This window comes from Neurospora tetraspora (genome assembly GCF_033439725.1).
Source record: "Neurospora tetraspora strain CBS 560.94 chromosome Unknown B0H65scaffold_4, whole genome shotgun sequence".
Classification (NCBI taxonomy): domain Eukaryota; kingdom Fungi; phylum Ascomycota; class Sordariomycetes; order Sordariales; family Sordariaceae; genus Neurospora; species Neurospora tetraspora.
The window spans coordinates 277,772-299,245 of record NW_026944386.1 but is presented as its reverse complement, the minus strand read 5'-3'; the positions used below and the strand labels follow the sequence as shown (position 1 = coordinate 299,245).

Genomic DNA, 21,474 nt, shown 5'->3' with positions numbered 1-21,474 from the left:
ATATAGCATAATATAATATATTTTATATTTTTATATATAAATATAAAATATATAATCGGAGTAAAATTCCGGTCTGGAGAATAGGTCCGGTAGACCTATAGGGATCACCCTTAAATAAAATCCGGAAGAAAATCCGAAAGAAATCCAAACCTTCGACCTTCGCAATCGATTTCCGACCTTAACGTCAATCGTACGAAACCATACGTACTACCATTGCAATAAGGAAATTATAATGGTTATAATAATATAAACGGTTTTATTATATAACGACTATATGGAATTAAAATGAAAAAAAGAAGTTGAAGAAGATTTCAGGCTTCGGATTCGGATTCCGGACTCCACGGTTAACGTACGGAACCAAACGAAGTACCGTTTAAATGAACTAGAAATAACAATTCCAAAGATACCTTCGGTTTTATCACTGGATTTTTATAGGACTCAAAAGGTCTATAAGAAAGGAAGAACCTTCAACAATCAATTGGGCCAGTAGCTCAATGGTTCTCGCCGTCGCTCTCTTTCAACAGATTGCCAGTTCGATTCCAACTAGCGATAGCTTTTTTTCGCGCGAAAAGTTTCGCGCGGAAGTGTGAATGCCCTCATCCGGACTTCGAAGTCGAAGTCTTTCAACTACCAAGACGACCGCCACCTCCACTAAGAACTACCCCTAACCAAAGACCCTTATAGTAACCTTTCAGAAGGTCCTATAGGGGTCTTTGTCTTTTACCATTTTGCACCCAAATCCGACCAATCAGAGGCCTCCCTCAGCCCAACAAGGCTTGTAGATTCAATAGGGCTTGTTTTATATTTAAGCCCCAGATATACAACAAGGCCTGTAACGCTCAATAAGGCCTGTTGCGCCCCTTATATTCCCGCTGCGATACCTAGGTACCTAAAAGTTAACCAGCTTGACATTCATTACTCCAGCTCAACAAACATCAACATCAAACAGATGAACGCACCTACTGTACCTAATCTACCCTGCTTGAAATAGATAAAGAAAAAAAAATAAGGCTTGGTACCTAGGTATGAAGCGAAAGGAAATAACCAGACTACAACAAAAACAAAAAAAAAAAAAAAAAAAAGGAAAAGGGGGAAAGGTCAAGCAACCCAAACCCCGAGTAGAACTTGAACTCGAGGCTAGGCAGGGGCAGCTACTGCAGACTTACGAAAACACCAATGCATTCTTCCGGCGAGAGCATACTGCGTACCACGCACCGACGTAAGCTAAGGTACTGGATTGTGTTGGAAGGTTTGAGGTTTGGGGCTTATATACCTAGGTGCTAGTCCTAGAGAAGTGAGAAGTGAAGGTCCTCCTCTCTGCTGGTGGAAAGCTGTACATGGGGGACCCCGCTAGCTATCTGTGCGTGGCGCCAGATTTCAGGTCCTTGAACGATTTGACTTGGAGTGCGGTGTTCATGGACAACATCTTGATGGATATGGTATGTGAGGAATGGGTGGATTACCTATCGCCTACTATCAAGTTCTTCCATGTTCATGTTAAAAAGAGTTATATCTTTGACTTTACATCACGTTCATATACACCATGAGGTACCTAGAAGATTGATCAACTGTAATGGTGATGATGGACATTTTGGTGGTACTACTCATTCGGAAACGCTAACGACTACTTTTCCTCCTTTTCCTCCCTCTCCTTTCTTTGAGCAAGAATAATGATTATGTACGATTACAATCCATAAAAACTCATACCATACCGTAACCACCAGTACCATACCATATTTATGCTTATTGTTCAAGTTATTCTATACATCAACACGTTTGTCCATTTCAATCCATGACATCCATACCAACATCATACTAACACTGTTCCTCGCCCCTAATCCGAGTCAAACCACCCCCCACCCTTCCCCCTCTTCTCACTCCCCATCCCCCCCGCATACTTCTCCTCCTCCTCCGCCCACTTCTCCCTCTCCATCTCCTTTCTGGCCAAATACGCCCGCGCAAACCTCCACGCCTCCCAATCCGCCAAGTTCCACGCCTCCACCGCCTCGCGGATCTTGATTTCCTCTTTCGTTACGTGGATTTTCTTGTTCTTGTTTTCTGCTTCGTCGGAGGCAGAGGAAACGATGGTCTTGGCCAGCGACAGCAGATTAGGTTCGAGCTTGAGATCTTGCTCCGAGGGGACGGGACCTTCTTTTTCGTCGTGGATGGGAGGCAGGATGGAAGTATCCTTTGGTTTGTGGATTTCGCTCTCGATTTTCTCGGTGGCGTCGTCGTGTTTGTGTTCTCCTCCTCCTTCTTTTTCCTTGGGGGAGCCGGAAGTGGAAGTGGAGGAGGAGGAGGGGAGAGCGGGGAGGTCGAAACCAAAGTGCCAGTCGAGAATACCTTCGGGGGTGTCACGCTCGGCTGTCAACCAGAGAGAGCGCGCAGAGCCGTATTCACCTGCCAACGCTTCCTTGAAGCGCAGAACCCTCGCACCGGCGGGGACGGCCTTGCCCTTGAAGAGATCGGTCATGAGATCGCCGACCCAGGCATCGCGGACAGAGTCGCGGCGGATCCAAGGCACCGTGATCTGCTCGCGCATCGAAGAGAGGGATTGGATGGTATATGGGTGCGGGACGGTGCCGATCGTGTACAGCGCCGAGCTGTTTTTATAGTGCGCAGGCGTGGAGATCTTGATCAGGTGCGCGCTGGTCGAGCACGGGACGCACTTGGGGCGGTTGGGCGGGCACGACGACGGGAGCGGGTTATTGGCCGGGCAGGAAGCCAGACGCAGGGCGACGGAATATGACGGCGCAATCATGTGCGTCGTGTGTTGAGGCAAAGGCTTGACGACCGCGATGCCCTCGGAGAAGAGGTTCTGCCAGGTTTGGTGCAGGTGCGCGTTGATCAGCTCGTTGAGGGACTTGAGGCCGGCGACGCGGTCGCCGCCGATGGTCTCGGCGACCTTGGGGTAGAGCTTGAGCGCGGAGGCGGAGTAGAAGGCGAGGGAGGAGGGCTCGGTGTCGTCGATTGTGAAGGGCCCTTCCTCCTTGGAGGCGCTGGTGGCCTCGAGGAAGTTCTTGGCCGTCTTGAGGTTGGGGCTGGCGAGGGCGAGCTTGATGGCCTTTGCGACGTCCGCCTTGGGGCCGACGAAGAGACCATCGCCGAGATCCTTCCATCTCGTCAAGCCGGGGAACTCGCCGCGGCGCAGATAGACCAAAAGAGGATCGTCGTAGGCGCCCATGGGAAACAGGAAGTAATGCGCCAGCAGACCGCCGCCCATGTTCTCCCAGGCCAACCAGCGCATGATGTCCGTCTTGAGGGAGGCGTCCATACCCTCGCTGCGGTGCTGCAGTTCCTCGTACATGGGGTTGTTCATAGCCTCAGCAGGGCTGAGAATGATAGGCTTGAAGCCCTGCGCCCACCAGGCGCGGCGCCACGAGAGCAGGATGTCGCTCTCGACCTCCTTGGTGGCCTTTTCCCTTTCGATGGTGTTGTCATAGTAGACGTAGATGGGCGGGCGCTGGCCGAGCTCGGGAAGCAGCGAGCGGCTCTCGTCGAGGGTGACGGAGCTGCTGAAGGGGTAGGACAGCCATTTCCAGTTGGCGTACCAGGAGGACTGGCCGTAGGTGTCGTTCTTCTGGCGCGGGGGCGCGTGGGCCGGTTGCTTAAACGGGTTGACCTTGTTCCAGGGGTTCTTGATCGAGTCGGGGATCGAGAGCTTGTGGTCGGCGATTTGTAGACTCGGCCCCGTTGGGATGGCGCTCGGGAGGGTGAAGAGGAGGCTGAAGATGGCGAAGAGGGAGACGGAAACGAGGAGGAGGGAGAGGTGCCGTGACCCTAGTCGGGGGAGTGGCCGTCCAAAGAGGACGTATTGTCGAGGCATTGTGTTTCGTATGTATGTGCGATTCGCGATGGTTATTGCGACAAGTTGAAGTAAACAATTCTCGATTCTCGGAGGATCGGATCAAATCATTAACAAGGACACTATTAAAAGCAAAAAGAAGAGTTGGGAAACGAGAGTGTCGAAGGAGGATCCAATTCGATTAGAGGTTGTTCATGGCGCGAGAAGCTGAAGCAAGAAGCCAACGACGTGAACTGTCTGCTGGACTAAAGTGTGGTTGAAGAGAGGCTGACAGAGATGTCTGTTCAGGAGAGGTCAACTCCATCCGACACTTTGTGATAGCGGGCCAATTGTTAGACGTCCCGCGATAAGGGGCGATCGGGGGCGTTCTAGAAAGGGGTGACGCGGCGGAAGTGGGACACCTGTCAGGGGTGACACGCGTGTGGCTGTGGCTGCCGCTTAAGGTCTGGACACTGTGCGGCGGTGCCCTCGGGTACAACCCTAACCCTTCGAGATATCCTCTCCACCTGAGTAGTTGACTCCCCAAGATGGAAGATACACTGGCAATAGTTTTATTTGATATTCTTGTTTCGTAACTCGGGGTATGTGATCAACGTATGAGTCAAAATTCTTGTACTATGCCTCCCTCTCCCTCAAAGCATGCAACATAGTCCCCTTCAACATGGCCAACTCCTCATCCCTCTTCTTCACCGCAGCCACCATCTCCATAAACTTTGCTTGCCACATCTTTTTCTCTTCCTCAGCCTTCTTCAGCTCCTCCTCTCTCTTCTTTTTCTCCAGTTCCTCCTCCTCCTTCTTCGATAATTTCTTACCCTGTCTCTTCCCTCCTCTACCACTCTTTTCACCACCAGCACTTGATCCCTCCCCGTTATTCTCTCCTTCTGCACCAACCGCAGCATTCTCAGCAGAAGAAGACTCATCAGCCTTCTTCTTCCCCCCACCACCCCACTTCCCTACTCTAACCACCTCCTCCATCGAAAAATTCCCACATATCCCTCCCAACCTGAGTTCCCAAACCGCCAAAACCTTGATCCACTTCCCACCTCCTTCCCCCTCCCCTCCAGTCCCAGGCTCATCAACCCCCTCCCCCAATTTCGTAACCCTCAACCCCCTCCCCGGCCCACCCCCAACTCCCTGCCCCGCATCCACCCTCCCGGCAGGTCCCCCATCTCGATTCATGAGACTATACCCCCCCGCCAGCGCGGCAAGATTAATCAGGAACCCCTCCCTATTCGTCGCATTCCGATGGAAGTTCTCGATAACCGTGTGACAAAACGCAAACGCTTCGTCGACCGAACAAGCAGGGATCGGGTTACCCGCGCTATCGAGCCAGGTAGCCGTCAAGATCTGGTGGATGAAGATGGACTCGACGTCGAGGAGGTTGTATTTGTCGACGGCAGGGTCGGCGAGCGAGGAGGGCGTGAAGGGGGAGGGGCCGAGGGGGCCGTGGCCTGTGAGGGAGGAGGAGGAGGGGATGGGGTTGGGGTTAGGATGTGCGGAGGAGGAGGAAGATGGACCAGAAGGGAGGAGGGTGGGTTGTGAGGCTTGGTGGTGTTGGCTGCTGATTTGGGCGTATTGGGGGTGGGTGTTGGAAGCAGCAGGCTGCGCTTGGCCGTTTACCATGAGCGTAGGCGGGGCGGGGGCTAGGAGGGGAGGAGTGGCGAGGCGGACTTCGTTGCCTACGCGCTCGGGGACTTGGAGGGAGAGGCGGGTGCGCTTTGCTGGACGGCCGGATGCTGCTGGAGCTGGGGCTTCTCGGACCGTTGGTGATGGTTGAGCCGTTGCGGATGTTGGGGTTTGAGTGGCTGCTGGGGGATTTGGTCGTGGAGGAGGCAGAATTGGGGTTTGTGACGGCGGTGGGTTATTGGGAAAGGTGTGCTTTCCGTAGTGAGGCGAATCACTCGATGCCGGGAAGGCTGAAAAGGGGCCATCACTGTTGAGTTGTCGGTTGATAGGCGGTCGTCCTCGGACTCTACCTGTGGCTCCACCAGTCCGCCATGCCGACGATACCACTTTAGCCCCGTGTCGCCTACTCAGAGACTTGGGCTTTGAACCTGATGGGGTGATAGCCGACCTAGGCTCATCAGACCAAAAGTTGGTTCTCGTGGTAGGAGTAATGGCAGACTGGGGATAAGCAGTCATTGGCGTCTGACCCCCATCATTGTTACCCCACGGAGCTCCTTGACCAGGCACTCCAAGCCTTGTGTTATCAAACGTGAAGACACTTCCTCTTTGAGCTGGGTGAGCAGACCAAGGTTCTCCACCTGGAGGCAAAGGGGACTGAGCATCATCCTCTCCGGGCTTCCTCCTGCCTCGCCTTGGTCTGATATGCGGCAACAAAGCTCGTAGGGCCATATCATCCTCGGCACGGACACCGTCTCTTTCAATTTCGCTGAGCGGAATAGCCAGCGAAGGGATATCTACCCAGTACTCGTGCTCCCGTCCGACAAGGTACTCGAAAAACGAGTCAATATGCATTGAGTGCATCCATCTCTTCAAACGAACAGCATACTGCTGAATTTTCTGCGAACTCTCGCCCTTGTCCGTGTCAGGTGGGTCAACACCCAGCTTGAGGGCCAATTCCGCCCATGTCTTGATTTCCTTGGTCTCCAGCTGCTTGATCAGGCCGAAGAGGACAAATGTGTTGAAGGACTTGCCACCACTTTTTGGGGGATCTGAGAAGGTATCCCGGAGCACCATGGTGTCGGTGTCCAACGGCACATGGGGATTGCAGTGGAAGATGAAGTCGACATAGGCATCCTCTATTGTCTCTGACGTGACGTTTACGTCTGGGAGAGGAGGACGGGTGGCATATGGTGGGTAATTTGGTCGAGGAGAGCGAGCTGGTGGTGTGGGAGCGGGAGCAACAGATGCAGACGCGGAAGCAGTAGCAGCAGCAGGGGCAGACATGGCCGCAGGCTGTGGTGTACCTGAGACACCACCGGCTGGTTGACTAGTTGACTGAGTGGGTGTCTTGTCTGTGGGTGATTCGGTGGTAGACTCGGCAGCAGATTCGGCGCTGGTACTAGCAGCCTGGCCCATGTCTGAAATCGGGTCGATGGAGGTGGGCGATGCCGTCAAGGTACCGGGCTGAAGTTGAGAAGCTGATGAAGGTCCCGGCTGAGGATTCTCTTGGAGGTCTGACTCTGCTTCTTCCAAGGCCTGTTGGCCTTCCTGCATCGTGTTCCAGTTGTCACTGATGTGCAGCGTGGAGGCGTAAGGATGCGGCTGCTTCTTGAACGATTTTTTACTAGTGACCAAGTTAGGATTCGTGAGGCAGTATAAGATGGGGTGGATATTGAGTATTTACGTGACGGGTGGGATCCAGTGTATCATATCGACTTGTTCCTATGGAGAACTTTTCAATGATGATGTAAACTAGGATGTCTCACACAACGCGTCGAGCGCGTTGAAGTGTGGCTTCGAAGTCTGTCAGAGTTGACAGTGAGTGTTCTTTGCCGATGAATATCAACGAGTCCTTTCAAAGAGTTGAAAAGGACAAAACAAATTGACGGAAGGAGCCGCAGAGCAAATTAGCGGATTTTGCTGATTGCTCCACCGGGAATTGGGACTTTTGTCTCAAGAGAACCTTGATCCAATGCTCACCAACTGTATGTCCGATTATATCAAGCAGTATTCTGTAGAGGCATAGACAGTGGTTGGGCAAAATGGTCAGTCTCAACCGTCGAGGTCAACGGGGAGAAGGGGTTAAACTGTACAGAAGGGGATAAAATCAGTCGGCCGTTCCCCACTTTCCAGCCACTGGTGGGCTGTGACTGGGCCACGGCTGAGCGCCACTACTTTCTCAGTGTGTTATTTATAGCTTGGCGTTGCTTGGACTGTAATCCGTACTGTACGTATTCGTTACATGTCACTGAACCGAAAGATACGGTCGACAGCGACGTTGGTGATAATTCATAATCAAAGAATAAAACATGTTTTCCGAGGTTAATCATGACGTGCAGCCAGTGCCTCCCACTTACAGGCCGATGCGGGGCCCCGGAAAACATGCGTCAAGCAGAGGGCTGACTCGTTGAGTACTGTATTTACCCCGAAGACAAACAGAAGAGAATGAGATGGTCCAAGATGATGAGGCAGGCAAAGTGTATAAAAGGGGCATGCTGGATATCATCCCAAAAAGGTTCGGCTGTCATGCAACTCTGATATGGATCGGCCAATTGTTTAAGTTGCCGTCATTTCGTGTGGCTGTCTGCTCTAACCACATCCTCCAACTCGTACATGCCGTTTGAATTGGTTGTATAAGGCGGTCAGTGGGAGTTACCTATTGACAGAGAGTTGGAAGGGGATGAAAATCACGATACGTAATATACAGAAAGAGTCAAACACTCGGCAACGGCACTGAGACTCAAAAACCATGAAACGGCATCCCCCGCACCATTGGAGAAATACGGGACATGAACGGGAACAAAATGCAACAAGTACCGAATCCCAGCTTCGGCTTTCACATGATTTTCCCAGTCGTGGAGAAAGGCAATACTAAAAGAGCCAATTGCCCTGTGACGTCGCTGTAACTGTTAGCTTACCCCATGGAAACCCCAACCTAACCACCCACAGTGGACAAGCCCGTTGTAACGCTGAGGTTGCTGTTAGTGCAGTCCACTCCAACAGCAATCGGACCTCGGCTGCTTTTCCATCAAAGAGGAAAGAGTTGGATCACTTGAACCGAGCAAAGGCGGCATCAGGATAAGATTCAAGGAAAATCACTTTTCTTCGCTTGTTTTCTTTTTTCGTACCTCTTTCACGATAGAATAATTTGAAGACGGCGATAGCCTCTTGTTGTTGAACTCCTCCCTCTCCTCTTGACTTGACAACTCCCCATTTGTTGTTTCTGTCCCGTCCGTTGTTTCCGCGACAACCCCCGCCTCTTACATCGCAACAACAACATCACCAACCAAACAAAAAGTTATTCAACATGTCGCAGTCCAAGCCCGTCATCCCCCAAAATGACAACGTCGCCCACGCCCTCGCCGGCGCCGGTGGTGGCATTCTGTCCATGGCCCTGACGTGAGCATCCATCTCCCCATCACTCCCTGTCCAGGCCATCATCTCCCCGTCCTCCTCCCATCCAGGTCCCTGCCTCAGTCCAGTCCAGTCCACGCCTCCCCCCTCCAGATCATCACATCACTAACAAACAAACCCAACAACAACAACAGCTACCCCCTAATCACCCTCTCCACCCGCGCCCAGGTCGAATCCAAGCGCTCCGTCGACACCACCTTCCTCGCCGCCGTCCAGAAAATCGTTGCGCGCGAGGGCATCTCCGGCCTCTACTCCGGTTTGTCATCGGCCCTGTTCGGCATCTCCGTCACCAACTTCGTCTACTACTACTGGTACGAATGGACGCGCGCCTTCTTCGAAGCCGCCGCCGTCAAAACCGGGCGGGCCTCCAAGAAGCTGACTACCGTGGAATCCATGATCGCCGGCGCCATCGCCGGCTCCGCGACCGTGATCCTGACCAACCCCATCTGGGTGGTTAACACGCGCATGACCACGCGCAAGGCTGCTGCTGCTGAAGACGAGAAGGACGCTCTACCGGGCGCACCGGCGGCAAAGAAGCCTAGCACTATTGGCACCCTTTTGGCGCTGCTCAAGAATGAGGGACCCCAGGCGCTGTTTGCCGGAGTGGTGCCGGCGCTGGTGCTGGTTATTAACCCCATCTTGCAGTATACCCTGTTCGAGCAGATGAAGAACGCGGTGGAGAAGAGACGCAAGATGACGGCCACGCTGGCGTTCTTTTTGGGCGCGGCCGGCAAGCTGTTTGCTACGAGCGTGACGTATCCGTATATTACGGTCAAGAGCCAGATGCATGTTGCGCCTGGCGATGGCGGCAAGAAGGAGGGCATGATGGAGGCGATTAATCGCGTGGTTAGGGAGGAGGGGTATGCTGGGTTGTACAAGGGTGAGTCTTCACTGCTGTCCTCGTCCTCTGGTGATGATGGGAAGAGAGAGGGAGTGGGATGATGGATGGCTAACAAAGACTCTGAAAAAAAAATAGGCATCGGCCCCAAGGTCACCCAGTCCGTCCTCACGGCTGCCTTCCTCTTCGCCTTCAAGGACGTGCTCTACGAGCAGACCGTCAAGCTAAGGGGCAGTGTTACTCGCAAGGCCCTTGCCTAGAGGGCTGTGGCACCGCAGCTCGCGAGGTACGCAGCGTACGCTTAGTGGGCGAAGGACGCCATCTTATGTCCCTTTCTGCTGTACCAATTCGACGTCGACAATCCCTTCGAGCACATGGACTTCTAGTCTTGGACGATGATGAGTGGCTACGAAATATTATCTGATTGCTTGGCGGATATCGTCTCGATACCCTTTTATCTTCAGCAACAGCAGCATAACAAAACAACAACAACAACAACAACAACAGATGAACAACAACAGTTTCTTGGTTCTACCTACCCAGAAAGGAGTGAGGAGGAAAGAAAGGGGAAAAGCGAAAAAAAGTCAGCGATGAAGACGCATGGAGGATGGATGTTTGATACACCCTGTACAATACACGGGAGGCGAGCGATGTTGCCGAAGCGGAGAACGCAAAGTTAGGGAGTTTGGATTATGAGAGATGATGTAAACTACTTTCGTCGTATTGTCTTTTTTTGAACTTGGTTTGGTTTAGCTCTGACGTCCGTCTTCATTTGCATCTCTCTTCCATCTTGTGAATGTCATACCCTTGCCTCAACCAGTGTCTAGAGCTGAGTAGTAGAAAAGGATGATCTTGATATCGACCGACCTATGTTCGCACACGCCATCTAGGATCCATCCATAGCCATACCACGCCTAATCAATCCCTCGAAACCTTATATGCCATACCACCCTCCTCTCGTTCTGTTTAACCAACTATCCCCATACTACAGACACATCTATCTACTCACTCCCCTCCACAACCTCAACATCAGGCACAATCCACCACCAATGCCCCCCTTGCTCCCACACCTTCTCACTCCTCGGCACCCTAACCTCTACCACCTTCTTAATCTCCTCCGTTGTCCTCCCCTCCGCATCCATCTCCACCGCCTTCCTGATCCCCCCTTCCAGGATCCTCTCCGCCTTCTCCACACTGCGTCTATACCGCCTGACATTCTCCATCCACCGTTTATGTCCTCCTCTCCCCGGTTCCTGCGGCTTCTGTCCCTGTCCCTGTCCTTGCTTGACACCATCACCTCCAGCTTCCGTTGCCGTGGCCGCTACTCCCGTCGTCACCGTCGGCGCACTTTCGAATTGACCTCCAAAAAAAACCCCTCCACCGCCACCACCACCACCACCACCAGAAAAAGCCTCCCGCTCCCCCAACCCTTCCAAAACCCCAAAAGCCTTCTTCGCCTGTCCCACCGCTTGCACCGCGAACCCCAACAAACTACCCGTCTTTTCTTCACCACCTTCACCACCATCCCAATCCCGTCCCTGCTGCGCCGCCTGCGCCGTCGCCGTCGCCGTACAGCCCTTCCAGGTTTCAAACCCGGGAACCTCCGGCAAACTGACAGCCCTAAACGGCTTCATCCGCACTTCATACCGATGCTCGTCCGTCCCGTACGGTCGCGGGGGAGGGGAGATGAGGGAAAGGCGGGAGAGGATGGTGTAGATTAGTGAGACGGTGTCGGCGAATTCCCAGGTTATGGCGGCGTCGAGGATTGTACTCCGTAAATAGGTGAGGGAGCGGGTGAAGGATGCTTCGGGGGTTGTGGAGTAGTGGTGGGTTGTGGGCCCAGCCCCAGCCCCGGAGGGGCCCGAGGGGGCGGAAGGGGAGGAGATGGAGGGGGAGATGGAAACGGGCCAGCCGCGCGGGGGGTGGTAGGGTTGGGTGGGGGGGATCCAAGGGGTGGCGGGGATGGGTTTGGTGTAGGAAGAGGGAGGAGGGGGGTGGGCGTGGGTGAGGCCGAGGGTGGAGGAGGATGGGGAGGAGGGGGAGACGACGGAGGAGGAGGAAGGGGGGGAGGTAGAAGAAGACGAAGAGCGAAGTTCGTTAAACCGGTGGTTGGTAAAAGCCTGGATGCGTTCCACGTGCTGAGCCCTTGTTTTGGCCAGGTGGGAAAGATACCAGTACATGCCTGCCAACTCGTCTGGGGCATAGACCTCGAGTTCGAAGCCTAGTTGGACTATCCACTCCATTAGACGAAGCTTGTAAAGGTATGCCCACGAGGATAAAGGCAGAGAGTAACCAGGTTCGGAACCCAAAGTGAGCGTGGTCTGGGATTGATAGGCCAGCGGCTTCTCGTCGATTTGGATCTGCAAAAGCTGGTCGATGTCTTCGGCGTCCAGCTGGACCTGCTCCCAGTCTTGGATCAGGTGGCAGAACATGCGCCGCACGCGACACCGGTTCTGGCATAGCACGCGGAAGATGTCGATGTAGGCTTGGGCGGCGCGCTTGCGGAAGAGTTCCATCTGGTGGGCGATGGCGAAGCGGGCCGAGTGGGGGGCTTCGACGAGGTCGTTGTTGGGATCGAGGAGCTCGTGGGCGGGCATGACGACGATGGAGAGGTCGTCGTCCATGACTTGGCGGATGCTGAGCCGGTCGAGGAGAACCATGTCTTTGAACAAGAGGTTTTGGAGGAGACAGCGGATGTAGACTAGCGGTTGAGGTTTCTGGGCCTGGAAGTGGAAGACGAAGTTGAGAAGGCTCTGGGAATCGTGATAGTCCAGGATCTTGACGGCGTCGATGGCGTCGTTGCATAGCTTCTTGAAGTGCTTCGCCGCTTCGTCAAAGCTGAGCGTTACTATCGGCCGAGGAGGCATACTACTCGCCAATTTCCGCTGAAGCTTGGTGCTGAAAGCCTCGGGAACCTCCTTTGCTAGGCCGGGGAGCTTGAGGATGGCTTCCCAGACGCTGTGCATCTGATACCAGGGTATCTGGAGAGAGTCGGGGCTACCACGATCCTCTATGAGTTCGAGAGCCCGAAGGAAGGCTGACCTTAGTTCCAGACGGAACGAAAGAGCCTGTGTCATGTCGGTTCCAATCTCAGCCCTAAGGCCATGGAGCGTGTGCTTGGCTGATAAGATCTCATCCCTGATCTCATACCGGTCAATGTGATCCATGAGGTTCCGACGGTAGGTGTTGGTCACAAAGTCCTCTTCCTGTCATGTGTGTCAGCACCTCACCCACTGCCTCTCATCCGGCCAAACTCACCTCGTAATAGAGCTCATCCCTAATCGTCTCCAAGACATCCGCACAAGTCCTCACCAGTCCCAGACAATACGCCCTCAAAACAGTCGTCATGGGATCCCTTGGCATCTTGCGGTTCCTCACAAAGTCTGCCTCTTGCAGCGTAGCCGACGCCGGTTCCACCAGAGCTTCGATATAGACGCTGGTGAGGATAGTCTGCGATAGGGGATATCCCAGATGCCAGGCCATTTCGAGACAAAGTAGCTGGTCAATGATACCGAGGACCTCCGGGGCAGATAGCGGTCGGTTCACATCGTAGGTTTCCTCCAGAGTTTCGCCGGGCGCTAGACAGCCGCTGTCCATCTTGGGATCACCGATCTGGAGGTGGTGTTAGTCATGTGTATGCAGCTGTGAGAGAAGGAAGATGCATACCTCGAGAGCCCCGACGGCCTCGAACAGAGTGAAATAGCCATCCTTTACGATCTCACCGGTTTCTAAAGCTGTAGGAGTGAGAAGCGACTGGTTAGCATCATCGTGAGATCTCAGTCAGTGGAGGCAGGGGACGGTGACCTACTTTTACAAGCAGAGAGAAACTTTTTGGTGATATTGGTGGCGATAATCCCCGGATTAGACATGCTGGGAGCTGGAGGCTCCTCGTATAGATAATTGTGGTCGTTGTTTGCGAGTGATAGTGTGAGCAGTTCTGATGTGGTGGTGGTACAAAGGTCAGTGAGATGTCAATGTTATAGCGGGGTTGCCCAACGTGGTAGTGGTAGTGCGGTTGTTGAATTGGAATTTTTTTATTTTTTTTTTGGGGATATCGACGAAAACGAACCTCTTTGAACTGCAGCTTCGTGATAGTCTGGGATCATGGTCTTTTCACAAAGACTATTAGCTCCGTGGGAAGGTGCTTATGCACTTGAGATGAACATTTGTTTGTGTTGAGTGGAGGAAGTGGTGTTCTGCTAGGGGAAATCTGTGCCTGGACTTGATAGCGTCCGTGAGCCCGAATGTTAACGACTCCCCTCGGGTGCAGGAGCTTCCTCACTTTCCGCTTGATAGTGGGTGATAAGGCTGCTGCAAAGGCCAAACATATTTATTGACGATATTGACTATGCTCACAAAAAGCAGTCATTTTTTAATCGACTGGATTATTGAAGGATGGTCTACTGTAGGTTGCACTTCATGCAGTGAAGCCCAAAGGGGGAAAGAACCAGTTCACAACACAACCACTGCATTTCTTTCAACGACTCGTGCTACGCCCACTTTAGAAATAATTCAGTCAACGAGGCGCGCACACAATATGTTTACCATTTCAGTCATCATAATGGCATATGTCACCTCAGTTCACTCCCCAGCAGCCACAGTCACTCCATAAGTAAATGCCAATAAACCGTCTATTGAGTTCCTCTTCCTCGCTCCCCCAATATGATGATACAGGTCATACGTTTCCCGGCTTAATGACACTCGGCAGGAGGTGGGATCTAAGCCATGCGGGAGCGATTCGCAGATTGGTCCTTCTCTCATCTCCCGTCCACCACTACCACTATCCTAGCACATCGTCACGGTCGTGGTGTCGATTCGCTTAAGAAGAGGGAACGGAGGTGGCGTTCTCGGCGGCGGCGGCAGCGTTGGCGGAGCTGAGGTTGACGGTCTCGCCAGCCTTGCCGTTCTGTAGTTTCAAGGGGTATAGGATCAGTACTCTGTCTTGGTAAAGGTTCTCCTTTGGTTGGGTTACGCAATCATCCCCCCGTTTTCTGTCCCTTCTTGTCTCGCTTGTGGCCATCCCAACATTCCTCCTCCTCCTCCTCCTCTTGCTCGGATGTTTCTTCAGTTAAAGGAAGTGAAAGCTACTTACCGACCACTTAGCGAACTTGATCTCGGCAGACTCGCCACGACGCTCAGCAACGATTCTCTTATCCTCCTTGAGGGAGCGACGGAGCGCACGAGAGGCGACCGCGATGTAGCGGTTGTAGCTGTGATTTCGAGACCGTGTTAGCCTTCGTTGTCCTGCACTGTCTTCTCTTATAGTTCATATCTCGTCCGGTGCCCTCTCTTTTGCCTGCTCCTGCTCGTTGTGATCGTTCTATTCCGTTGCGCTATCTGGTGGTTGCATCTCATGTGTCTGTCGTAGCGCTGGATGAATGCTGGCTTGATTTGTCGCATCAAACTCGTTACGTTGGTGCATCGCCTGCTCGCCTCCGTGTTTTCGCATTCGTGTCCATCTCTCCTGGTCATCAAGACATTCGGCGCTTCTCGTGTCCTTTTCCTGCCATTTTCTCTCCTTTCCCCTCCCTCGACGTTTCCTGGGCCCAGCTTTCGTCTATAACATGGGTTCTCCGCCCTCTTCTCTCCCAGTCTGTCCCAATCCAATTCCGCCTCCCATTCAAGTTTCGTAGGTTCGTCCGTAGTTTGTCGTCCATCACTGTTCAAGTCGCGGGGCAATTGCAATTCCAGTTTCGGCGCAGTAGTCGTTTTCTGTCGAACTCGGTCGTGGGCAGGCTCGTCGGTCCAATCCTCCTCCAAATCGAGAGGCAATTCTTCCCCTTCGCTTTCCTCCTCCTCTGCAAATTTGACGAGACAGAAAACAGGTATACTCACGTAATGCCAGCGGCCTTCCAAGCGAACACCATGTTGGGCGATTTGTGGTGGGTTGTCTTGACGGTTAAACGAAGACTGGTTGTTGCTGTGTGCTGCTGCTGCTGCTGCTGCGGTACTTGCTGCGCGCGATTCAACTCTGCCGCTTTGAAAACTGGTCCCACCCTGGCACAAGGACCCGAGAAGCTCCGCTGCCGAAGCTCCGCGTCACGTGATGCCCCTCCTTTTTCTTGGACTGTTTGTTGGCAAGCTCAGGCAAAAAGTGACCAAGCCCAAGCTTCCTTCCATGCCATGACGAAACAGGAGCTACGGGCGACGGGCAAGCTCTACTTGTAGGTCTCGGCAGCTTACCTAACAAGGTCAAAAGTAAACATCGACCCCTGATGTTTTGAGGGACTTCAACAGTTTGCCATTGAGCATGATATCGCATTTGTGAACTCTCAAATGAGCTTAAACATTGTCTTTCAAGCTACTTAGCTCACCGTGAAACTCCTTGTATCTCATATCACCTCTTAAGCTGAAAATGTTGAACCATGTCGATTTCACCGATTCATGTATCCAATGTCAACAAAAGAAATAATGCCTGCTGCATTTGTATAGCTCTGCTAGCGAAGTAGTGGCGAGGAGTGATAAGTCTAGAGGTTTATATATGCACAAAAGTCGTCGGTCCCCAGCCGTTCTTCATCTCCCGCTTTACACGAAAGTCTACAACACTTCATCCCGGCCGGTTTTGCTGTTGGTACACGGTTTTTTTTGTTTCCCAATCCTGACATCTTCTCAAAAAGTTCCACGCCTTTCCAGTTTCAATCGGTTCGTTTCGCGTTTAGGTATTTCCTCTTTCAATTAACTACGAATTGCACAACCCGCTCTGCGCCTCCAAAGTCTAGTCTACGTCTATACCTTGAGACCGAGATCCTCAGCGTAGGGAAGGACGTGGAGGTCACCGACGGCGGAAACGGAGGCCTTGCCCTCAAGGAGCTTCTTGGCAGCCTGTTGAACGTTTGTTAGCATGTCTGTCTTGTCAAATTCATATAGCTTCACACGTACAGCCTGGAGCTTCTCAGCGGTAACGCCCTCAAGAGCCTTGAGAGTCTCGGCAACCTGGAGGGGCTTGCCACCGGCAAGAAGGTTGGCACCGGCGTGAACGAGACCAGTGCCGGAAACCTCGCTGGCAGAGAGGAGGTTGAACTTGGCCTTGGCGATAGCCTTGGTGAGGTCCTCCTTGGAGACACCACCAGCAGCGATAGCCTTGAGACCCTTGACAGCCTCAACGGCGACCTTGCCGACGGCGGCACCCTTGCCGGAGATCTGGATGGCGAGGAGACCAGCATCGGAGTAGGCGTAGTTGGTGGCGAAGGCCTCGGCGCCGGGGTTGGCGGCGGTGGCCTTGGAGAGGAGGCTGAAACCGGGGGACCACTTGATGTTGGAGGCACCGCCGAGGAGACCGACGAGGACGGAAGTCTCGGGCTGGCTGGCGCCAAGAGCAGCACCGGGGAAGCCAATGACGATGGCGTTCTTGCCGTTCTTGGCAACGCGCTGCTCACCACCAAAGTACTTGGAGGCGGCAGTGTTCAGGTTGCCGGAGCTGGTGGCCGGAACACCCTTGAAGAAGGGCTCAACCCACTTCTCGAGACCGGCCTGGCTGGCACCGTCGGCGACAACGGCAATGTTGGCCTTGTTGAAGGCGAGGTTGGCGAAGGCGGCGACCGAGTTCTCGTTGAGGTAGGACGAGGTAGGGGTGTCGACGGTAGGGTAGAGGGGAGAACCGAGGCCGTTGTGGAAAGCGACGTTGTGGGCGGCATCGAGGGCGACGGCGGCAGAGTCGAGCTTGGCCTGCTTGGCGTGGATGCAGTCCTCGACGAGCTCGTGGAACTCGTGGGCTATGGGGCGGCAAGGCAACAACTGTCAACACAGCCATGTTTCGTGGGAGGGAAGGTATTATCACGCACTGGTGTACTTGGTCTCGGAGATGACCTCGGCAAGGAGCTCGGTGAAGTAGGGGAGGTCCTCGCGGAGGAAGGAGGCCTGGAGGACGAGGGCCTCGCGGGTGTGGTAGGCCTGCAATTGGCCGCCGAGGAGCTCGGACTCGCGGACGATACGGAGGGCGGTTCTCTTGTTGGTGTTCTGTTTACCCCCCAAGGTGCCAATTATTAGCTCATGGGCGTCTTCTCTCTCTCTTCGTCAGAACCTGCCTTGAACGCAAACTCCTCCAGACCGACGGTCAGACCGGGAAGCGGCTCGTATCTGGTACCGGCCTTCGCGACGACGGCGAGGCGGGTGGTCGGACCGGAATCGTCGCGCGAGGCAACCTTGACGCCGGCGATGGTGGTGGGTTCGTATGACGCCGCGGGAGAAGCAGCAGCAGCAAAGCCGCGCTGGGCCGTCTTCGCAGCGGCAGGGCGGCGAAGGGCCAGCTGGCTTCCCCTCGTGAGAGCCGATCGGGAGATCATGGTTGGAGGGGTCGATGTCGTCCAATTGACGGTTCTAGATGATTGCGCAGCGAGCACTGCTTGTAGGAGCTTCACGTAGTCTCAGTATAGTGTAGCAATTCCGACTCCGAAAATTCCCTGGCACCCAGCGCCCCAGTTGCCGGTGCACGTGCGGCCGGCAGCTGCCCAAACAGCGCACAGACCACTGCACAGCTGTACAGCACTGCCAGCTCGCCCAGCTCCAAGGCTCCAAAGCGTCAGCACCCGGCCAAGCACGACTCGGGAGCCGCACAACGGGCTGGCACAGGCCATCACCCAGCGGTCTCAAGTGGTCAGCAGTGAAACACAGCTCATCATTGGCGCGAACATGCAGCAAAATGCCCCGCGATCTCACTGAAGCTCTGGATCCGCTAAAGACAACGACGACGGAAGCCAAGGAAGACCAGCACAGTGGGCGACGGGACCCCTTTCCCAGTTTTATCAGATGGAAGTTTCCGGGTCTTCTCGGTGAGGACAAGGTGAAAGGGACGGTTGTTTCATCTCTAGAGCATTTCGGTCAGGTTGCCGGGCGGATGGATTCGGGGGTTGTCGTTTCCACGACTCGATTGCCGTCGGGGCAACTCTTCAAAGTGGGCTGGGCTAGGTACAAAAGGTACGTACCTCTTGTACTACCGGTAGACTGGACCCCAGGGGCTAGCGTGGTCTGCCGCGCCCGTAGCGATTAACGCGCGGACTGCAACTGGAGAGTCCCTGCCGCGCATGCGACTCGAAAAAAAATAATTTGTATCATTTTGTCATTCGGATTTCCCCGCGGTCGAACAGTCACCACCGAATATTGCAGGCGCATTGCATTCCACTGAACACCTTTGACAGAGGTAGTCCCCCACCATACAAAACTGACTTTCGGTCAACTTAATATATAATTCCACGACTCCACCCTCTCTTCTTCCACTTCCTCCCCCACCAATCCCTGGAGATCTCCCATGCCATATCGGTAGTAACCGTGGAAGCTCTAGAGATAGTGAGAGGATCTCTAGGAGCCAGATCTTCTTCAACTTTATATTATAACATCGGCATCAACAACAACAAACGTCATCTGATTATACGAGTACTGATACCAACCATGGCTGTTGTATGTATCACCCATTCCTCTTGGTTGTCACTGCTAACCACTGACTACCACAGATCAAAGAGAAAGCAGAGTTCTGCACTCTGCTCGTCGACGAGCTCTACGGCCAACTCCCCGCTGTACGTACCACCACGACCAACATCGACCCGGTCAGTTGAGTAGAATCTGACAATTTACACAGAGAGTCTATGCAACTCTTTTTCAGCGAGGAAAGCTCTCGATCCGCCTCATCAGCCAGTTCTCCAAACTCAACGCCCGCCAAGTCAAGAATGGCCTCTGCGTCCTTCAACAACACAACCTCCTCTTCTACACAGTCGACGCCAACTCGGGCGAGGCCGAATACTCAGTAAACCACGACTACGCCTACAACCTCGTGCGCACCGGCAAGATCCTCGAAATGGTAGATAACAGCTACGGCCCCGCCGGCCGCGACGTCATGCAGAATCTCCTGCTCCTCGGACAGACCCGAATCTCCGACTTGGTGGCCGCCTACCAGGCCAAGATCAACCTGGCCAACAGCGACGACGCATGGCTGAACGACAAGAAGCCCGAGCTCGTGATTAAGAGCAAAGCACAACTTAACTCGGTGCTTTGCCGACTCATCGAGGCCGAGTTGATCGATGTCGTCCATAGCAAGACCTTCCAGAGCGCCCACGAGATTGAGAAGCAAGTGCACAAAGAGGTCATGGACTTTTACTTTCCCAACGGCATCAAGGGTACAAAGGCCAAGGTTGAATTTGAACAGAAGGTGGCGGAGGGCCTTCGCAAGGTGCGCGAGGAGTCCAAGACACTCAAGCGTAAGCTGGCTCAGAATGGAGGAGCAAGCAAGCGGAGGAAGCTGGCGGTTGGAAACGAGACGAATGGGGTTCCGGAAGAGGAGGAGGATTTGGACCCGGCGTTGGACGTAGGTTATTTCCCATGGGACAAGGGTCCAAACCAAGTTGCTAACTTGACATTTCCTACAGCCCCGACAAGTTATCCGCATCAACTACGAAAAGTGCATTGTCGAACTACGCAGCCGCCGCCTTGTTCAATACGTCAACGAGACCCTCGGAGAGACGACAGGATACGTTTATGGTCAACTGCTTAAGCAACTGACGAAGAACACTCCGCGCTGTAGGCCAGACCCTCTCATGGACACCTTGACGCCGGAAGGCGAGAAGGAGACGCCCTCGGTCACAACAAACGAGATTCTTGATAAGGTCAAGACCTCGATCGACCTAACACTCGGAATCGGCAAGATTCCAAGCAAGGCGATTTCGAAATCAGCTGCAGAGAGACTCACGCCGTTTGCTCCCAAGGACAAGATTCCTTTCATGAACCAAGACGACAGCGACGATGACGAAGAGGATGGTGATTACAGCGACAGTGACGAAGAGATGGACACTAAGAAGGAAAATGGGGACGCGTCAGTCGCTAGGATGAGCCGACCTGAGCAGCTGCGGCAACACCTCTTGCTACTGGCCGAGGGTCATCCAGGCTTCGTTCGTCACTGCGGAGAGGATGAGTGGACGATCGACTTCAAGCCTCTAATGGAGAACCTCCGGGCGACAGAACTCGACTCCATCATCGAGCAGACGAGCGGTCGCCAGGGCCTCAGGTTAACACGCATCCTCCGCACCAAGGGCAAGCTAGGCGAGCAAGCCCTTCAGTCTCTCAGCCTGATGCGTAAGGTCGACCTCCAGCAAAAGATGCTAGAGATGCGTCTCGCCGGCTTCGCCCATACGCAGGAAGTGCCCCGCGACAACAAGGCCGATCCCAAGAAGTCCATTTTCCTGTGGTACTGCGACACGGAACAAGCCTACAGCGGCCTGATCGCCAAGTGCTACGCAACTATGGTGCACTGCTTGCAGGTGCTGGAGGTGCGCCGGCAAAAGGAGAAGGACGTGTTGTCGCTGGCGAAGCGGACAAACGTCAAGGGCAAGGAGAAGGATATGATGCGTGACGAGTCGTACGCGAGGTTTGCCAAGTTCTTGAAGGACGAGAAACTGCTGATGGCGGAGATCATGCGGATCGATGATACCTTGGCTCTGTTACAAGACTTCTAGAAAAAGCCCGAGCACTGCCCGAAGACGAGAACTACTTATGCACAAGAGAATGATGTGGGTGCCGGGTATACCAAAGCTTACAGCCAAGATCATGGTGAGGTGATGATGTTTCGGCGGCGAGGAAATGCGCCCTGTGCGATACCAATATGGGGAGATCATTTGCGGGCTGATTTCCCGTCTCCGTGACGGGCTAGGTTTATGGGATGCATTCATAGATGTATTAAACATCAGTTTGTTGTGTTTTGGGCATTATTAAAATAGAGACAAAAACATTGTCATAACATTTCTCAACGATCAGTGACATGTGCAATCAATCACTCACGGTGTTCCCCTTCGTCAGCGCCGAACACTCG

The 21,474-nt window shown here is 53.7% G+C and overlaps 7 protein-coding genes across 7 annotated transcripts; 2 read left to right on the top strand and 5 right to left on the bottom strand.

Annotated features, from left to right (window-relative positions):
• Positions 1–1,120: 1,120 nt before the first annotated feature.
• Positions 1,121–4,171, bottom strand: B0H65DRAFT_539122 (uncharacterized protein). The gene is made up of 3 exons (XM_062829109.1): positions 2,036–4,171; positions 1,713–1,760; positions 1,121–1,426 (listed from the first exon to the last, which is right to left on the bottom strand). Exons 1-3 carry the CDS (start codon positions 3,824–3,826, stop codon positions 1,355–1,357), a joined length of 1,911 nt encoding a protein of 636 aa, XP_062681232.1. The 5' UTR covers positions 3,827–4,171; the 3' UTR covers positions 1,121–1,354.
• A 169-nt stretch (positions 4,172–4,340) lies between these two features.
• On the bottom strand, positions 4,341–7,564 carry B0H65DRAFT_181173 (ARS binding protein 2-domain-containing protein). The gene is made up of 2 exons (XM_062821505.1): positions 7,116–7,564; positions 4,341–7,055 (listed from the first exon to the last, which is right to left on the bottom strand). Exons 1-2 carry the CDS (start codon positions 7,139–7,141, stop codon positions 4,421–4,423), a joined length of 2,661 nt encoding a protein of 886 aa, XP_062681231.1. The 5' UTR covers positions 7,142–7,564; the 3' UTR covers positions 4,341–4,420.
• An 814-nt stretch (positions 7,565–8,378) lies between these two features.
• B0H65DRAFT_463943 (mitochondrial carrier domain-containing protein) lies at positions 8,379–10,443 on the top strand. The gene is made up of 3 exons (XM_062826739.1): positions 8,379–8,830; positions 8,980–9,725; positions 9,822–10,443. The coding sequence occupies exons 1-3, from the start codon at positions 8,739–8,741 to the stop codon at positions 9,941–9,943; spliced, it is 960 nt and encodes a 319-aa protein (XP_062681230.1). The 5' UTR covers positions 8,379–8,738; the 3' UTR covers positions 9,944–10,443.
• B0H65DRAFT_588402 (Mak10-domain-containing protein) lies at positions 10,444–13,889 on the bottom strand. The gene is made up of 5 exons (XM_062831002.1): positions 13,753–13,889; positions 13,492–13,620; positions 13,350–13,417; positions 12,942–13,295; positions 10,444–12,889 (listed from the first exon to the last, which is right to left on the bottom strand). The coding sequence occupies exons 1-5, from the start codon at positions 13,787–13,789 to the stop codon at positions 10,685–10,687; spliced, it is 2,793 nt and encodes a 930-aa protein (XP_062681229.1). The 5' UTR covers positions 13,790–13,889; the 3' UTR covers positions 10,444–10,684.
• A 176-nt stretch (positions 13,890–14,065) lies between these two features.
• On the bottom strand, positions 14,066–15,797 carry B0H65DRAFT_463936 (mitochondrial ATP synthase epsilon chain-domain-containing protein). Its single transcript, XM_062826738.1, has 3 exons — positions 15,519–15,797; positions 14,776–14,893; positions 14,066–14,589 (listed from the first exon to the last, which is right to left on the bottom strand). The coding sequence occupies exons 1-3, from the start codon at positions 15,548–15,550 to the stop codon at positions 14,503–14,505; spliced, it is 237 nt and encodes a 78-aa protein (XP_062681228.1). The 5' UTR covers positions 15,551–15,797; the 3' UTR covers positions 14,066–14,502.
• Positions 15,798–16,079: 282 nt separating this feature from the next.
• Positions 16,080–18,044, bottom strand: B0H65DRAFT_463934 (ubiquinol-cytochrome C reductase complex CORE protein 2 precursor). Its single transcript, XM_062826737.1, has 4 exons — positions 17,708–18,044; positions 17,465–17,639; positions 16,563–17,395; positions 16,080–16,505 (listed from the first exon to the last, which is right to left on the bottom strand). The coding sequence occupies exons 1-4, from the start codon at positions 17,963–17,965 to the stop codon at positions 16,410–16,412; spliced, it is 1,362 nt and encodes a 453-aa protein (XP_062681227.1). The 5' UTR covers positions 17,966–18,044; the 3' UTR covers positions 16,080–16,409.
• Positions 18,045–18,720: 676 nt separating this feature from the next.
• Positions 18,721–21,429, top strand: B0H65DRAFT_463930 (RNA polymerase III subunit RPC82-domain-containing protein). Its single transcript, XM_062826736.1, has 4 exons — positions 18,721–19,076; positions 19,130–19,192; positions 19,255–19,977; positions 20,039–21,429. Exons 1-4 carry the CDS (start codon positions 19,068–19,070, stop codon positions 21,119–21,121), a joined length of 1,878 nt encoding a protein of 625 aa, XP_062681226.1. The 5' UTR covers positions 18,721–19,067; the 3' UTR covers positions 21,122–21,429.
• The last annotated feature ends 45 nt before the right edge of the window (positions 21,430–21,474 follow it).

Excerpts from the sequence above, each read along its gene's own strand:
- B0H65DRAFT_539122 (XM_062829109.1), bottom strand. The coding sequence starts at position 3,826 with ATGCCTCGACAATACGTCCTCTTTGGACGGCCACTCCCCCGACTAGGG. Across the intron at positions 1,761-2,035 it reads ACAAGAACAAGAAAATCCAC|AATAACTTGAACAATAAGCA; the intron begins GTAACGAAAGAG and ends GTTGATGTATAG. Across the intron at positions 1,427-1,712 it reads GTATGGTACTGGTGGTTACG|ATGTTGTCCATGAACACCGC; the intron begins GTATGGTATGAG and ends ATATCCATCAAG.
- B0H65DRAFT_181173 (XM_062821505.1), bottom strand. The coding sequence starts at position 7,141 with ATGATACACTGGATCCCACCCGTCAC. Across the intron at positions 7,056-7,115 it reads CACTGGATCCCACCCGTCAC|TAAAAAATCGTTCAAGAAGC; the intron begins GTAAATACTCAA and ends CTTGGTCACTAG.
- B0H65DRAFT_463943 (XM_062826739.1), top strand. The coding sequence starts at position 8,739 with ATGTCGCAGTCCAAGCCCGTCATCCCCCAAAATGACAACGTCGCCCAC. Across the intron at positions 8,831-8,979 it reads ATTCTGTCCATGGCCCTGAC|CTACCCCCTAATCACCCTCT; the intron begins GTGAGCATCCAT and ends CAACAACAACAG. Across the intron at positions 9,726-9,821 it reads GTATGCTGGGTTGTACAAGG|GCATCGGCCCCAAGGTCACC; the intron begins GTGAGTCTTCAC and ends AAAAAAAAATAG.
- B0H65DRAFT_588402 (XM_062831002.1), bottom strand. The coding sequence starts at position 13,789 with ATGATCCCAGACTATCACGAAGCTGCAGTTCAAAGAG. Across the intron at positions 13,296-13,349 it reads AGGCCGTCGGGGCTCTCGAG|ATCGGTGATCCCAAGATGGA; the intron begins GTATGCATCTTC and ends CACCACCTCCAG. Across the intron at positions 12,890-12,941 it reads GGGATGAGCTCTATTACGAG|GAAGAGGACTTTGTGACCAA; the intron begins GTGAGTTTGGCC and ends CACACATGACAG.
- B0H65DRAFT_463936 (XM_062826738.1), bottom strand. The coding sequence starts at position 15,550 with ATGGTGTTCGCTTGGAAGGCCGCTGGCATTAC. Across the intron at positions 14,894-15,518 it reads TGGAAGGCCGCTGGCATTAC|CTACAACCGCTACATCGCGG; the intron begins GTGAGTATACCT and ends TCGAAATCACAG. Across the intron at positions 14,590-14,775 it reads TCAAGTTCGCTAAGTGGTCG|AACGGCAAGGCTGGCGAGAC; the intron begins GTAAGTAGCTTT and ends TTGAAACTACAG.
- B0H65DRAFT_463934 (XM_062826737.1), bottom strand. The coding sequence starts at position 17,965 with ATGATCTCCCGATCGGCTCTCACGAGGGGAAGCCAGCTGGCCCTTCGC. Across the intron at positions 17,640-17,707 it reads TGGAGGAGTTTGCGTTCAAG|AACACCAACAAGAGAACCGC; the intron begins GCAGGTTCTGAC and ends GGGGGTAAACAG. Across the intron at positions 17,396-17,464 it reads CTCCGAGACCAAGTACACCA|CCCACGAGTTCCACGAGCTC; the intron begins GTGCGTGATAAT and ends GCCGCCCCATAG.
- B0H65DRAFT_463930 (XM_062826736.1), top strand. Across the intron at positions 19,193-19,254 it reads TCTACGGCCAACTCCCCGCT|AGAGTCTATGCAACTCTTTT; the intron begins GTACGTACCACC and ends CAATTTACACAG. Across the intron at positions 19,978-20,038 it reads ATTTGGACCCGGCGTTGGAC|CCCCGACAAGTTATCCGCAT; the intron begins GTAGGTTATTTC and ends CATTTCCTACAG.